At 50.1% G+C, this 15370-nt stretch overlaps 1 protein-coding gene across 2 annotated transcripts; it reads right to left on the minus strand.

Annotated features, from left to right (window-relative positions):
• Positions 1-20: 20 nt before the first annotated feature.
• AIP (AHR interacting HSP90 co-chaperone) lies at positions 21-7046 on the minus strand. Of its 2 annotated transcripts, none has more exons than XM_081531921.1 (6): positions 6921-7046; positions 3569-3748; positions 2015-2203; positions 1461-1637; positions 1225-1358; positions 21-893 (listed from the first exon to the last, which is right to left on the minus strand). In XM_081531921.1, the coding sequence occupies exons 1-6, from the start codon at positions 7017-7019 to the stop codon at positions 821-823; spliced, it is 852 nt and encodes a 283-aa protein (XP_081388047.1). In that variant the 5' UTR covers positions 7020-7046; the 3' UTR covers positions 21-820. The 2 variants fall into 2 exon arrangements, with proteins under 2 accessions (XP_081388047.1, XP_081388046.1); XM_081531920.1 differs by having other exon boundaries at positions 1217-1358.
• Between the last annotated feature and the right edge of the window lie 8324 nt (positions 7047-15370).

Here is a 15370-nt window from a genome sequence, read left to right on the forward strand (position 1 = left end):
AGGCCCAGAGAGGGACGAGAGACAGATAAATAAGGCCTTTATATACAGAGACGATGTATGTAGGCAATGGCAACCCACTGCAGTACTCTTGCCTGGAAAATCCCATGGACGGAAGAGCCTGGTAGGCTGCAGTCCATTGGGTCGCAAAGAGTCAGACACGACTGAGTGACTTCACTTTCATGCATTGGAGAAGGAAATGGCAACCCACTCCAGTACTCTTGCCTGGAAAATCCCATGGATGGAGGAGCCTGGTAGGCTGCAGTCCATGGGGTCGCAAAGAGTCAGACACGACTGAGCGACTTCACTTTCACTTTTCACTTTCATGCACTGGAGAAGGACATGGCAACCCACTCCAGTGTTCTTGCCTGGAGAATCCCAAGGACGGTGGAGCCTGGTGGGCTGCCGTCTATGGAGTCGAACAGACTTGGACACGACTGAGCGACTTCACTTTCACTTTTCACTTTCATGCATTGGAGAAGGAAATGGCAACCCACTCCAGTGTTCTTGCTTGGAGAATCCCAGAGACGGGGAGCCTGGTGGGCTGCCATCTATGGGGTCGCACAGAGTCAGACACGACTGAAGCGACTCAGCAGCAGCATACAGAGAAGCATGATATAGTTAGGGGGGGAGGCGGCTGGCAGCGGTGACAGCAGCAGTGGGCGGGGAGGCCAGGCCGGTGGGGCCCCATCAGTGGGAGAAGATGCCCCGGAAACGGGCCCTGTCCTCCTCGTCCTTCTTGCGGATCCGCGCCTCCAGGGCCCGTAGCTCGCGGCTCACCACAGGCGCCAGGGCCGGATCCAGCTGCAACACCTTGGCGAAGTCAGCCTGGGCCTCCTGGGTGTTCCACACCGCTGCGTGGGCCTTGCCGCGCTTGAAGTAGGCCTTGACATTGTCTGCAGGGGGCGCCAGTGGGCAGCAAGCACAAGAGGGCATGAGAAAGGGGGGCCAGACAGCACCCCACCTTGACAGCTGGCACCAGGGGCCCGGCGTGGACAGAGCCTCCCGCCGTGAGGATGCCAACCCCACCCCCAAGCCCCATTCCTACCTCACTGGCATAGCAGGGCCCATGGCCCCACCTGGGTAGGAGAAACTGGGTCGGGCTCCCATGGGAGTTCAGAACGGGGGTGATATTGAAGGCCCAGTGGTGATGGAGGAGGCCGCCTGCCTGACCACCTGCTGGCCTCCCCGCCCCGGTGACCCAGCGCCCAGCGCTCACCATCATACTTATTGAGGATAGAGGAGCAGTGGTCCAGCACTTCGTAATACTCTTCAGCCACCAGCTTGCACTGACAGTAGTTGAGCAGCAGTGGGGTGATCTGCTGATCCAGCTGGATCCAGTCAGGGGACCCAGGCTGTTCCTGGGGGCACGGAGACAGGGAGAGGGCAAAAGATGCTGAAACCTGGGTCCCCTGGGCCCCACCTGACCCCTCCCCTCACCCACTGCAGCCTCCAGGCAGCACCTTCATCTGAAGGTTCTTGAGACAGGCGATGGCGTCATAGTACTTGGCAGCAGCCTCCTTCACGTGGCCCTCGCGGTACAACCGGTTGCCCTCCTGGTGGATGACCGGCACTGCCTTTGCCTTCTCCTCATCCGTCATTGCCCACGGGTCCTGCTGGTACGTGCCAGGGTTCTCCACCTGCCGGGGCGTAAGCCAGATCAAGGCCCAGGGTCAGCCTCTGGGATGGCCAGGCCCGGGACACCGGGTACCAGAATCAGAATCACTTGTTCATCCGCTGACCATTCAGCAAACATGTATACAGCATCTCCTGCGTGCCCAGCACTGTGCCGGGTTCTAGAAACAGAGCAATGAGCAAGATAGTGAAAAGCCCTGTCTTGGCAGAGACCTGAAGGAACGGGGAGGGGCCCCAGGAGGGAGGGCACTGCCAAGTGTCCCTGTGCCTGTTCCACCCCAACCCCCGAACAGGCAGGGAGGCCACCAGCTCTGGGCAGGCAGGCAGAGCCGGCACCCTCTCTGAAGCTGGGCGGCAGGGGGTTGGCCTGGTGGCCCCTCACCTTCAGCATCTCAATGTGGAAGATGAGAGGCCGGGGGTTCTGCTGCAGGGCATCCAGATCGGCGTGGCCCAGGGAGTTGTGCTCGTGCATCTGGGCAATGCCACAGCAGTGCCTCTGACCCTCCAGGGGGTCCTTGCCGGCTGCGATGTTGCGTAGACTCTTGGCCACCAGTGGGTACAGCACCACGTGCTGCAGAAGGTGAGTGGGCAGGGGGGCTCTGTCAGCATGTGCTGGCTGGTCGTGGGCTCAAGAGGCCCCGCCCCTTGCCCCATCACCATCTGAGAAAGGACATTGAGGCCCAGAGAACCAGTGACTGGTTCAGGCGCAACCCAGGAGGACTTTTCCCTCCAGACTCCTCCGGCCTCCCAGCCCTCCATCACTTTCAGGCCAAACACCCACGTTTCCCACCCCCCCACACACACAAACACACGCTCCCACTGCCAATCTGTCTCCCAAGCCCTGACAAGTCCGGTGGAATTCTTACCTCTTACCTGTTCTCCTCCCAGGCTTGCAGCCCACGAGCTAGGCTCCTCACCATTCCTGGGGCCCTTGCACACTCTGTTCCCAGCATCTCTTCTCTCCGGCCCCACCCCTACCCCTTTCGGGGCCCATCTCTGAGTTGGGATTAGGGCAGCAACTTCAAAATCCTCACGGGGGACCCTCAGACATTGGAGACCTAGCTTTTTTATGTTTGTTTTTTTTTTTTTAGTCTTGGCCCACTTTAATTTTTTTTACTTTTTGGCCATGCGGCATGTAGGATCTTAGTTCCCCGACCAGGGATCCAACCCACGCCCCCTGCATTGGAAGTGCAGAGTATTAACCACTGGGCCACTAGGGAAGTCCCAGGGACTTAGCTTTTGACCTTTCACTAGGAACACCTGCTGGGATGGTGGAAGCCAGACCATCCCCACACCTAACCAGCTCTTCTCACTGACCCTGTTGTCGGCTCGGGGCTGACTGCTCAGCTAATGTTGATCCAGTCAGCAGATATGTTCTGAGTCCTGGCTCTGGGCTGGCACACATTGGGCATTTTCAAGGTAAACAGGCCCAATCCTTGCCCTGAAGTTGCCTAGATGCAGACAAAGGACCAGACATGGCCTCACACTGGCCATGCAGAGTGTGAGGGGTGGAAAACCCAGAGGAGGGGTTCGAGTCAAACACCAGTAGTCAGGGAAGACTTCCTGCGGGTTGTGACCCAGGAATTAGTTTGAAGTAGGAAGGAGGATGTTGGCTAAGAAGGAGATGGGAACACAGGGAGGTGAGTAGGAGGGAGACCCTGCAGGGGCCATGTGGGCATCTATGGCTTGTGTTTCAGCTCAACAGTGACCAGGAGCAGAGGAGATTGAAGCAAGGAGCTGTAGTGGTCATTGCATTTGAGAGCCAGTCCCTGGCTGCAGTCTGGCTAAAGGAGAGGAAAAGGCGGAATAGGGGCCAGGAGGCCAGTGTCCTGGTGGTGCAGAGCCCTGGAGGGAGTCAGTGGTGGCCTGGCCAGGGCAGAGGATGGGGAATCGGGTGTGGCCAGACAGACGCAGGCAGGCGCAGGTCACGGGGTACCTTAACGTCGCAGCAGAACTGGGCGATCTCCCCCTCCCGCATGGTGCGCACGATGGTCTCCCACACGGGCAGCTTGAACTTCTTGCCGATGATGAGCTCCATGGGCTTGCCGCGCGCCCAGCTGTCGTCCAACACGGCGCCCTCCTCGTCACTGTGCAGAGTGCGGTAGTGGAATGTGGCCTGCGGGCCGCAAATGGGATCAGACAAGGGCACGGCCTCCCCACAACCACAAGGACAGGGCTAGCTCACAGCCTGCAGGTGGCACAAGGGACAGGGCTCACCCAGGGCTCACCACCTGACCTTTACTGCACCACCCAGAAGGGAAGGAGTCCAAGTCACGTGGCAAGTGGGTGGATGGGCTGGGACGGGAGCCCAAGGGGTCTGGCTTTAGTCATTCTTTCAACAAATATTGACAGAGGACGAGATGATTGGATGGCATCACCGACTCAATGGACTTGAGTTTGCGCAAGCTCCGGGAGATGGTGAAGGACAGGGAAGCCTGGCATGCTGCAGTCCATGGGGTCGCAAAGAGTTGGACATGACTTAGCAACTAAACAACAACTACCGGCCTGAGCTCCGTGCTAGGCCTGGCAGTTGACAAAACGGACAAAAGCCCCTGCTCCCGTGGAGCTCACAGGGAACTTCTAAAGGAAAGAGACAGGCCTCAAACACAATACGCTCTGTGAGGTGGAGCGAAGTGTTATGGATCAGACATCAAAATGCAGCAGGGTAAGGCACAGCGAGTTCAGGGAGCCGGAGTCGCTGGAGGAACTCCCTGGCAGTTCAGTGGTTAGGAGTTGACACTTTCACTGCTGGGGCTCAAGTTCAATCCCTGGTCAGGGAACTAGGATCCTGCAAGCTGCACTGTGTGGCCCCCCAACCCAAAAAAAGAGAGAGAGAGAAAAGCAGAGATCTGAAGGGAGTACTGGAGAAGCAAGCCAGACAGATGCTGAGGTAGGAAGGAGTGGGAAATTTCTTGGCCAAAAGAACAGCAGGTGCAAAGGCCTTGCAGAGGGGCAGTGTATGGTGTGTTCACAAAGCGGGAGGCCAGCGCAGCAGCAGCAGAGTGAACCAGGGGGAGGGGTGATACCTCATGGGGTTATCAGGTGAGCAGGGAGGAACCCCACAGAGCCTAAAGCCTGTGGTGAGGACTTTGTTTTTTCACTCTGAAATGGGAGCCACCGGTTGGCTCCAAGCAGAGGAGGGACATGATCTGATGCAGGTTCTGCTGCTGCAGGGATGAGACAGGCGGGAGAGGCGGGAAGAAAGAAGCAAGAGATGAGTTAAGACATTTCTGGAATAACCCAGGGGAGAGATAAAGGTGGCCTGGACCACGGTGGGAGTGGTAGAAGTGGTCAGATCCTGGGTGTATCTTGAGGATCTTCTGGGGGAGTGTATGAGAACAGGAGGAGGAGGCATGGAGACTGGGAGGTTTTTGGCCTGTGCAACCAAAAGACTAGAGGGGCCCTTCCCTGAGATGAGAGGCTTGAGGGGAGCAGGTTAAGTTGCCAATGAGACATCCAGGTGGAGACGGTGAGTCGGGAACCAGATATCAACTTTAAGGGGGAGGGAAGGCTAGACACAGACATTTGGGAGTGGTCCAGGCATGCGTTGGAGAAGGAAATGGCAACCCACTCCAGTACTCTTCCTTGGAAATTCCCATGGACGGAGGAGCCTGGTAGGCTGCAGTCCATGGGGTCGTAAGGGTCGGACATGACTGAGCGACTTCACTTTCACGTTTCACTTTCATGCATTGGAGAAAGAAATGGCAACCCACTCCAGTGTTCTTGCCTGGAGAATCCCACGGACGGGGGAGCCTGGTGGGCTACCGTCTATGGGGTCGCACAGAGTTGGACACGACTGAAGTGACCTAGCAGCAGCAGCAGCAGGCATGCGTGGAGAGTTTCTTAAAAGACACGAGCCTGGATGAGATCATCTCTGGGTGAGTGAAGAGAAGTCTCGAGACCGAACCCTCCACAGGATATGGTTAGAGGAACCCACACTCTTTCCCACCCCTCGCCACCCCTCTGAACTCTGTTTCCGCATCAGTAAAATGGAATTAGCAACAGTACTTACCTCACCTTGTGAGAATGAAAGCAAATAAACTTGTGAAGCATTGAGCACCATGCTCTTGTGAACCCTCAATCAATGCCAGTGTTGTTTTTTTTTTTTTAATTTATTTGTCCTGATTCTTTCTTGTCAGTGTTCACAGATCATCACTATTTTTGGTGTTTTCTCCAACTGGTGTCTGTTCCATCCAAGGTCTCCCTTGCCAAGACCTTCTTCAAGGCCACCAACCCCCCTGCCCCATCCCATGGGAAACTTCACATCCCTTCTCTCATCTGCAGAAGCATCCCTCTACGTATCACTGATCACTAGGGCTATGCAGCTCTGCCTCAGGGCACTCCTGTGAGCCAGGCTAGGAGTTTTACCTTCACCATCTCTGCACAATTCTTGTCAGCACAGTAGCTCTTACTTTTGGTGTCCCCTGTGTGTTTTAAATGTTCCACTGTTGTAGTCATCAACAAGATACGTCACTTCAGTTATTTTCGGTGCCACGACTTTTACTCATTAGCTCACTATGCATGTCCTGTGTGACTGCTCTGCTGGGCACAGGGGCTGCCCCCAGCAAGCCCTTACTCTACAAACAAGTGGCAACTGGGAAATGCCCTCCAGAAGAAGGAACCGCATGAGCAGAAGGAGGTAAGCCTGGAGGGGTACATTATTGGGGCGGGAAGGGGTGGAAGAGGCTGGAGCTAGGGGCCTGGATGTGCAAAGGAGGAAGATGGGAGGCTCTTTACTTCTCAGCCCTTGTCTGTCCCTACCCAATGCCACGAAGCGCAGTAGGAAAGCTGTCAAAAGGGTTCTTGTCTGGTAGACCCGACCTCCTGGCCTGTTCTCTGGGTTTGTGAGTCCCAGGGCCTTAGTTTTCCCACCTAAGCAATGGGAGCTGGTCTACGTTTTCAGAAGGCCCTTCCACCCATACAAAACCTTGAACCTTGCAATCCAGGGGCCCCTCCCAGAGCCCAGCTTTCCCATTTGGGGTCTTCTCCTGCGCTGGGTCTGTGCAAGAAATGGGGTCAACACCCCCCACCTCCCGCAAAACGTTTATTGATGACTGACGGCCTCCCTGACCTATGTGGCCACGCGGCCAAGCCAGGGGGCGGAGCTCACGCATCCGAATTCACCCTCTACTTAAATCCAGGCCAATCAGCGTCGAGCTCAGCATGTGAGCAGTAGGGTCACCGACCACTGCTGTCTGGGCATGCGCAATCTCTCGCCTAAGGCCTCCTCCCGCCTCGCATGCGCACCGCGCCACCGACGGGTTCAGGGAAAGCGGGTCGACACGAACCTTGGTTCCATCCTGAAAGTCAGGGAGCGCTCCTCGGCCCTCCTGTATCACAAGCTTTTGGATCCCGTCTTCCCGGAGTCTTGCGATGATATCCGCCATCCTCCTTCCCCGCTGCTGTCTTTCGGCAACTTCCGGACTCGCTCGGCAGCTTCCGGACCTGCTTCGGCAACTTCTAGAACTTCGGCAACTTCCGAGCTGGCGCCATTTTGGCTAAGGGCAGACGCCGAAAAGAGCCCGAACGTAGAAACGGGCTGTGATTGGTTCTCTGCTCCTCGGCTGAGCGCGCGGTCAGGCCAGGGGCGGGGCCTGAGACTGTCCAGGGGCGGGGCCTGAGACTGTCCAGGGGCGGGACCGCGGCCTGTGAGAGAGGCGAGGCCGGAGCCTGCCGGGCGGGGCGGGGGCGGCCCTAGGAACTGTGTCCTTGAACCGATTTGGCTTGGGCCCTCCCAAGTGGCCGTGCGCCACGCTATTTAAAGTTGTAGAAGTGGCGCGACAGCATTACAGAACTGGGGGGAGGGAAGGCCGGCATCCGTAAGGCCACCTCCTAAAACTATTTCTGTGTATTCCTTTTGTTTTTTCTTTTAGCTTGCCTAGCGCGATAGCCGTGAGTGTTCCATCCTGAACTTTCCTCATCAATCAGTCAATCTGGGTGTAAGAAGGAGGGGAAGGAGGGTTTCTGTATTCCCGTGGAAACCCTAAGCTCCCCAAGAGACTAACAGCCCTTGTGGGGTCCAGGCTAGCCGTGTCGTCACCACGGAGTCCACTGCGGTGTCTGGCACATAGTAGGTGCCCAGCGAATATTAGGGAATACAGGAATGATAGAAATGAGGCACTGCAGAGGCTAAAACATTTCTCTCTGCCTCTGGAAACTAGTTGTGAAGAATAGCTCTAAGAGTCTTCTCCTACTTGCGCGGTTTCGGTTCAGTTAGTTCACTGGCTCAGTCGTGTCCGACTCTTTGCGACCCCATGGACTGCAGCACGTCAGGCTTGCCTGTCCATCACCAGCTCCCAGAGCTTACTCAAACTCATGTCCATAGAGTCAGCGATGCCATCCAACCATCTCATCCTCTGTCATCCCCTTCTCCTCTTGCCTTCAGTCTTTCCCAGCATCAGGGTCTTTTTGATCCAATGAGTCATTTCTTTGCATCAGGTGGCCAAAGTATTGGAGTTTCTGCTTCAGCATCAGTCCTTCCAAAGAATATTCAGTACTGATTTCCTTTAGGATGCACTAGTTGGATCTCCTTGCAGTCCAAGGTTTAGGTAACCTAATAAAGGGAATGTCTTGCGGCCTGTGCACTGTCCTCACTCCATCTTCATAACTGGGAAGAATTACTGTCCATCCCCTTTGCCCCTCATGCTGAGGGCTTCAGATGTTTATGTTGGTTCATTTCCCCCAAGAAGTCCCCTGAGAGAGGTGGAACCTCTGGGGTGAAAGAGAAACATGTTTTGTTTTTAGCTTTTGTTTTTCACTCGCACAGGAAGTTTTACAGGCAAGTTCTGCCAAATTCTGAAGCAACAAGTAGTCTGTATTCCTACACAGATTGTTCCAGAAAAAGGAAAAAGAGGGAAAATAAACCAACATATTTTGAGACTAGTTTAATCTTGCTTCTAAAAATGATACTTAAACCATAAGGCAAGACAAGTCTACACCAATTTTACTAATAAATATAGATATGAAGGATTTCCCAGTTGGCCCAGGGGTAAAGAATCCACCTGCCAATTCAGGAGACACAAGAGAGTCAGGTTTGATCCCTGGGTCGGGAAGATCCCCAGGAGTAGGAAATCACAACCCACTCCAGTATTCTTGCCTGGGAAATCCCATGGACAAAGGAGTCTGGAGGGCTACAGTCCTCGGGGTGGCAAAGAGTCCGACACGACTGTGCATGCATGCACACATACATAGATATGAAAAATCCTAAATGAATCCACTAGTATATGTAAAGTTGAATCTACTAGTATATATAAAAATGCCTCAGTATGCTAAATGAGTGCCATTCACAAAAAGACAAATATTATTAATACATTATTCCATTTATATGAGGTTACCTAGTCAGATTCATGGATACAAAGTTACATGGTAGTTGAGTGGGGGGAGGGAAGGAAATGAGGAGTTGTTTAATGGGTATGGTTTAGTTTTGCAAGATGAAAAGATTCTGGAGATGGGTTATACAACAATGTGAACATAGTTTTTTGTTGTTGTGTTTTTGCTCTTTTGCCACATGGCTTTCAGGATCTCAGTTCTCCAAACTGGGTTTGAATCCAGGCCATGGCAACAAAAACCTGGAATCCTAACCACTAGGCCACTAGGGAATTCCTGTGAATATATTCAATAGCACTGCAACACTACTACAAGCACTACTACAATATACATCAAGGCTGTATATTGTCACCCTGCTTATTTAACTTATATGCAGAGTACATCATGCGAAATGCCCGGCTGGATGAAGCTCAAGCTGGAATCAGGATTGCCAGCAGAAATATCAACAACCTCAGATACGCAGATGACACCACCCTAATGGCAGAAAGTGAAGAGGAACTAAAGAGCCTCTTGATGAAGGTGAAAGAAGAGAGTGAAAAAGCTGACTTATATTCAACATTCAAAAAACGAAGATCAGGGCATCCGGTCCGATCACTTCATGGCAAACAGATGGGGAAACAATGGAAACAGTGGCAGATTTTACTTTCTTGGGCTCCAAAATCACTGTGGATGGTGACTGCAGCCATGAAATTTAAAAGACACTTGCTCCTTGGAAGAAAAGCTATGACAAACCTTGACAGCATATTAAAAAGCAGAGACATCATTTTGCCGACAAAGGTCCTTATAGTCAAAGTTATGGTCTTTCCAGTAGTCATGTATGGATGTGAGAATTGGACCATAAAGAAGGCTGAGCACTGAAGAATTGATGCTTTCCAACTGTGGTGCTGGAGAAGACTCTTGAGAGTCCCTTGGACTGCAAGGAGATCAAACTAGTTAATCCTAAAGGAAATCAACCTTGAATATTCATTAGAAGGACTGATGCTGAAGCTGAAGCCCCAATACTTTGGCCACCTGATGTGAAGAGCCGACTCACAGGAAAAAGCCCTGATGCTGGGAAAGATTGAGAGCAGGAGGAGAAGGGGGTGACAGAGGATGAGATGGTTGGATGGCATCACTGACTCAATGGACATGGGTTTGAGATATTGAAGGAAGCTCCTGGAGATATTGAAGGAAGGGGAAGCCTGGCGTGCTGCAGTCCATGGGGTCACAAAGAGTCGGACATGACTTAGCAACTGAACAACAACAAAGCATTACTGAACTTTGCACTTAATGTTTAAGATAATAAATTTCATGTGTATTACCCACAATTAAAATTTTTAAATGCTTTCTCAATACATTTGAATCAGTTCTAATGAGGTGGATGAAACTGGAGCCTATTATACAGAGTGAAGTAAGCCAGAAAGAAAAACACCAATACGGTATACTAACGCATATATATGGAATTTAGAAAGATGGTAATGATAATCCTATATGCAAGACAGCATAAGAGACACAGATGTATAGAACAGTCTTTTGGTCTTTGTGGGAGAAGGCAAGGGTGGGATGAATAGGGAGAATGGCATTGAAACATGTATATTATCATGTGAGAAACAAATTGCCAGTCCAGGTTCTATACATGAGACAGGGTGCTCGGGGCTGGTGCACTGGGATGACCCAGAGGGATGGGATGGGGAGGGAGGTGGGAGGTGGGTTCAGGATGGGGAACACATGTACACCCGTGGCGGATCCATGTCAATGTATGGCAAAACCACTACAATATTGTAAAGTAATTAGCCTCCAATTAAAATAAATAAATTAAAAAAAATTAAAATTAAAAAATAAAATGCTTTCTCAAAAGAAAAAAAAAGGGGGACTTCCCAGCGGTTCAGTGGTTAAGAATCTGCCTTGCAATGCAGGAGAAGTGGGTTCAATCCCTGGCTGGGCAACTAAGATCCCACATGCCACGCCCTTCGGCCAAAACAAACAAAAAACTCCATCATTATAATTCATCAGATCAGTGAATTAAAGGAGAAAACTCATATAATTATTTCAAAATATGCAGAAAAAGTAAATGAAATTTGCTTTGATGACTATGATAAAAACTCATAAGGGAAAAGAGGAACTTTATCAGAATGACACAAGCCATATGCAGTTAAGTGTGATGGATAAATACTCACATTCCCTTCAAGATCAGGAACTAAGTAAGGAATGCTCCCTATCAATGATGTTGTTTAGCCAAGTATTGGAAGTCCTGGCCAAAGCAATAAACCAAGAAAAAGAAATGAGTGATTATATCCACGTAGAAAATTCAACAGAATCTACAGACAACTTTAATAAATTAGAGTCAGCAATGTTACAAAATTAATAACACTCTTAACATTATCAATAACCCACCAAAAAATGTAGTAGAAAATAAACAGCAATTAAAAATCAGAAGGTATTTAGGAAATAACACAGCCCAGAGCTTTTTGGAGAAAAAAAATTTAAGAGCATAAAAGAAAATATGAATAACTGAAGTGGGATACCTTGTTAATGACAAGAACAGCTTAACATTTAAAGCTGTGATTTCTTCTGAAATTAATCTAAAAATTAAGTGAAATCCCAGTGATAATGGGGAGGATATTTATAGAAGATTTTTGTAATATTTTTGTAGAAGAATAAAAGTCTGTGAAAAGCTAGATCAAATTTGAAAAAGATGACCAAAGCAGGGGACTTTCCCTGCCATATTAAACCGCAGGGCAAACCATAGTAATAGAAAGCACATGGTACTGGCTGAGAATTAATCAAGCAAACCAAAGGAACCAAAATTAGACCTTAACATAGATATGTATGTTAGCAACAACATACATGATGTCTGATAAAAATGGCACCACAAAAAAAACAAACAAACAAAAAAAAATGGCACCACAGTTCAGAAGGAGAAAGAACTGATTGTTTGGTAGATACTGCTGAGGAAACAAACTCACTCTACATTGAAATAAATCTGGATGTCTTCTTGCACCCTGTTCAAAGGTAGAAACTATAGGGTTAAGGATCTCATGAATTGTTTTAATCCTTAACACTGATCAAGTATTGACATGTGCCAGACACTGTGTTATGCTGCTGATTATGTACTAATGTAATCTTAAATTAATGTCCTGAGAAGGAAACACACTGTTATTGGCTCTATCTGACAAAGGAGGAACTGAGGCACAGAGAGGTCATGTAACTTGCTCAAAGCAAGGTCATGACCAGGGTACAGTGGGTCATGTAAGATCTAATCCCATTTTTATTCAAAATTTTGATATTTTGTTCATCGTGGATTTTTACCTTCAATTTGATTTTTTAAAAATAATGCATTAAGGACTTCCCTCATGGTCCAGTGGTTAAGAATCTGCCCTCCAATGCAGGGGACAGGTTTGATCCCTGGTCAGGGAGCTAAGATCCTACATGCACTTAAACCTGAGCTTCACAACTCCTGGCCCCTGGAGCTCTGGAGCCCACACAATGAAAAGATTTCACATCCCACAATGAAGACCCTGTGTGCACAACTGAGACATGACACAGTTGAACAAACAAACAAATATTAAAAAATAATGTATTAAAATATTGTTGATCTTGCTTACTGAGTTTTTTGGTGTCACCTTAAAGTTTTCACCCAAGATGAGTGCCTCACTCCCCTCCACCTTGCCCTGGCCCTCCGAGATCCCAAAGCTAGCTCAGAGAAGGCTGGAATTCCAGTGTGACAAACCTGATGGATTTGACTATACAAAAATGAGGATGGTTCTTTAAGGGCAACTTAGACAAAGTAAGGAGACAAAGACAAACAGGGAGGAGATATATGCAACAAAAACCAGCAAGGGATTAATAATTAGATATGTGCAGACATGCAATGCTGCAGGAAAAAGGCTAGAAACACAACAGAAAAAAAAATGATCTAAGGGTCGGAACAGACAATTCGCGGAAGAGGAACCACCGTGAACTGACATGTGCATGAAGAGCTGTTCAAATTCTCCCGTTGTCAGAGACACCAGATGAAAAAGAGACCCAACTTTAGATTCATCAGCCATTGGACTTTCCTAGTGGTCCAGTGGTTAAGAATCCATGCTTCCATTGCAGGGGGCACAGGTTCAATCCCTGGTCAGGGTGCAAAGATCCCACGTGCCTCTGGGTGCAGCTCCCTCAAAAAATCTAGATTAATTGGCCATTACAAAGTTGGAATACTGTGGGCCTAGAGAAAACTGGAACCTGTATGGTGGGAGTGAAAATTTGTACAGCTACTCAAGAGACCATCCATGATACTTTGTGAAGTCTATGGCGCATGTACCCTACAGCCTGGGAGTCCTACTTCAAGAGGGGTTTTTCCACTCTTCAAGGGGACAGTGTGAAGATGTTCACAACAGCGACTTATGTGATGGGGGCATTGAGGCCAAGCTAAGTGTATATCACTTAGGGCTGTGGTGGATAATAAAAGTGCTGGATGCTCAACACAGTATGCCGAATGTAGTTAGTAGAAGCAAAAATGAGGTGCGGGTGGAAAACATTAGCGTTGAGTGTAAAAATGTAAACAACAGAATGAGTATTATACACGATACCATGTTTGTAAATTGCAAACACACCCACGTAATGAGCCAATGCCACATGGAGTAGTGGGCCAGACAGGATTCAAAGCAGCGGACTGAGCACACTGAGGTGGGGTCCCACGGAAGGCAGGAGGAAAAACAGGAGTGAAGGAAGGAAAATAAATGAACATAACTCAAGAGGGGCCTTGTTTATAGTTATGATGTGTCACACACTGCAGGATTGGCTCAGCTCTGTACACGGAGTCACAAAGTGAAAGAGGGTGGGTGGGTGGAGGAGCGTGAGCATCCCTAGACTGCGTTCAAATCCCAGTCCTACTACTCGCAAGCATTTGGGAACTGTGAATGAAGCACTCTTTCATGTCGTCCACAAATATTTATTGAGGATCTGCTTAGTGCCAAACACTGTTCTGGGCACAGTGGACACAGTGTTGAATAAGACAGTGTAAAACAACATAATTTCAGGTAAGTGCTGTGTGATATGAAACTGACTTTAGATTGCATAGTCGGGCATGGCTTCTCTGAGAGGTGACATTGGAGCAGGGACACAGATGATGAAAAAATCCCCCCCACCCCCCCCACCCCCGTGAAAGAGCAAGGTTAAGTGCTTTCCTGGCATAGAAAAAAGCACTTGCAAAGGCCCTGAGATGGAAAGAGCTTGGCCTGTGTGGCTGAATGAGGTGAAAGAGGGGCAGAGGAGGACTTGATGAGATTGGGAGAAATAGGCAGCAACCGTTCAGAGCTCTGTGTGGGCTTTAGTCAAGAGTTCAGGTATTATTCTAATCACAGTGGAAAACCAAGGGATGGTTTTATGTACAGGAGTGATTTGGCAGCATATTTAAAAAACAAAAAGACTATTTAAGACTAACACAGAGAGAAAAGGACCAGACATGTTTTAAAAGACCACTTTGCCTGCTGAGTGGAAGCCAGTGCAAGCCACATAAGCTCTCTTTTTCCACATCTGCACCTAGACAACATATTAAAAAGCAGAGACATTACCTTGCCAACAAAGGTCAGTCTAGTCAAAGCTATGGTTTTTCCAGTAGTCATGTATGGATGTGAGAGTTGGACTATAAAGAAAGCTGAGCGCTGAAGAATTGATGCTTTTGAACTGTGGTGTTGGAGAAGACTCTTGAGAGTCCCTTGGACTGCAAGGAGATCCAACCAGTCCATCCTAAAGGTAATCAGTCCTGAATATTCATTGGAAGGACTGATGCTGAAGTTGAAACTCCAGTACTTTCACCACATGATGCGGAGAACTGACTCATTGGAAAAGACCCTGATGTTGGGAAAGATTGAAGGCAGGAGGAGAAGGGGACGACAGAGGATGAGATGGTTGGATGGCATCACCGACGCGATAGACATGAGTTTGAGTAAGCTCCGGGAGTTGGTGATGGACGGGGAGGCCTGGCGTGCTGCAGTCCATGGGGTCGCAAAGAGGCGGACACGACTGAGCATCTGGACTGAGCTGAACTGCACAGTGGCGACAATCCGTCTCCGCGCAGGGCCGTGGTGAGTAAGGGTGGGGAAACAGTCCTCAGGAGTCTCCTTGGCACTCAAGGAACGGGCTGGGATGCAGACGGCTCTATCTCGGGCCTGGAAGGCTGGCGCGTGGCAGCCAAGACCCTCGTATACACCCAGGGATTGCCTCCGAGCGCGGCACCCGCTGTCGCTGGCCAAGGCGGCCGCTGGGCGGCGCGGTGAGCCCAGCTCGTTCCGGACGAGCGAGGACCCGGTCCATCGGTCTGCTCGGCGCTCGGCAGCCCTGGCCTGCTGAAGGCGGGCGGGGGGGCGGGGCCGTTATGTAAGGGCGGGGCCTCGGCCAGGGCGCCGGACCGTCGAGCAACCTAGACGACGGCACGGGGGCGGGGCCT

Source organism: Giraffa tippelskirchi, chromosome 10, assembly GCF_054371585.1.
Source record: "Giraffa tippelskirchi isolate mGirTip1 chromosome 10, T2T-mGirTip1v1.2.pri, whole genome shotgun sequence".
NCBI classification, from domain to species: Eukaryota; Metazoa; Chordata; class Mammalia; order Artiodactyla; family Giraffidae; genus Giraffa; species Giraffa tippelskirchi.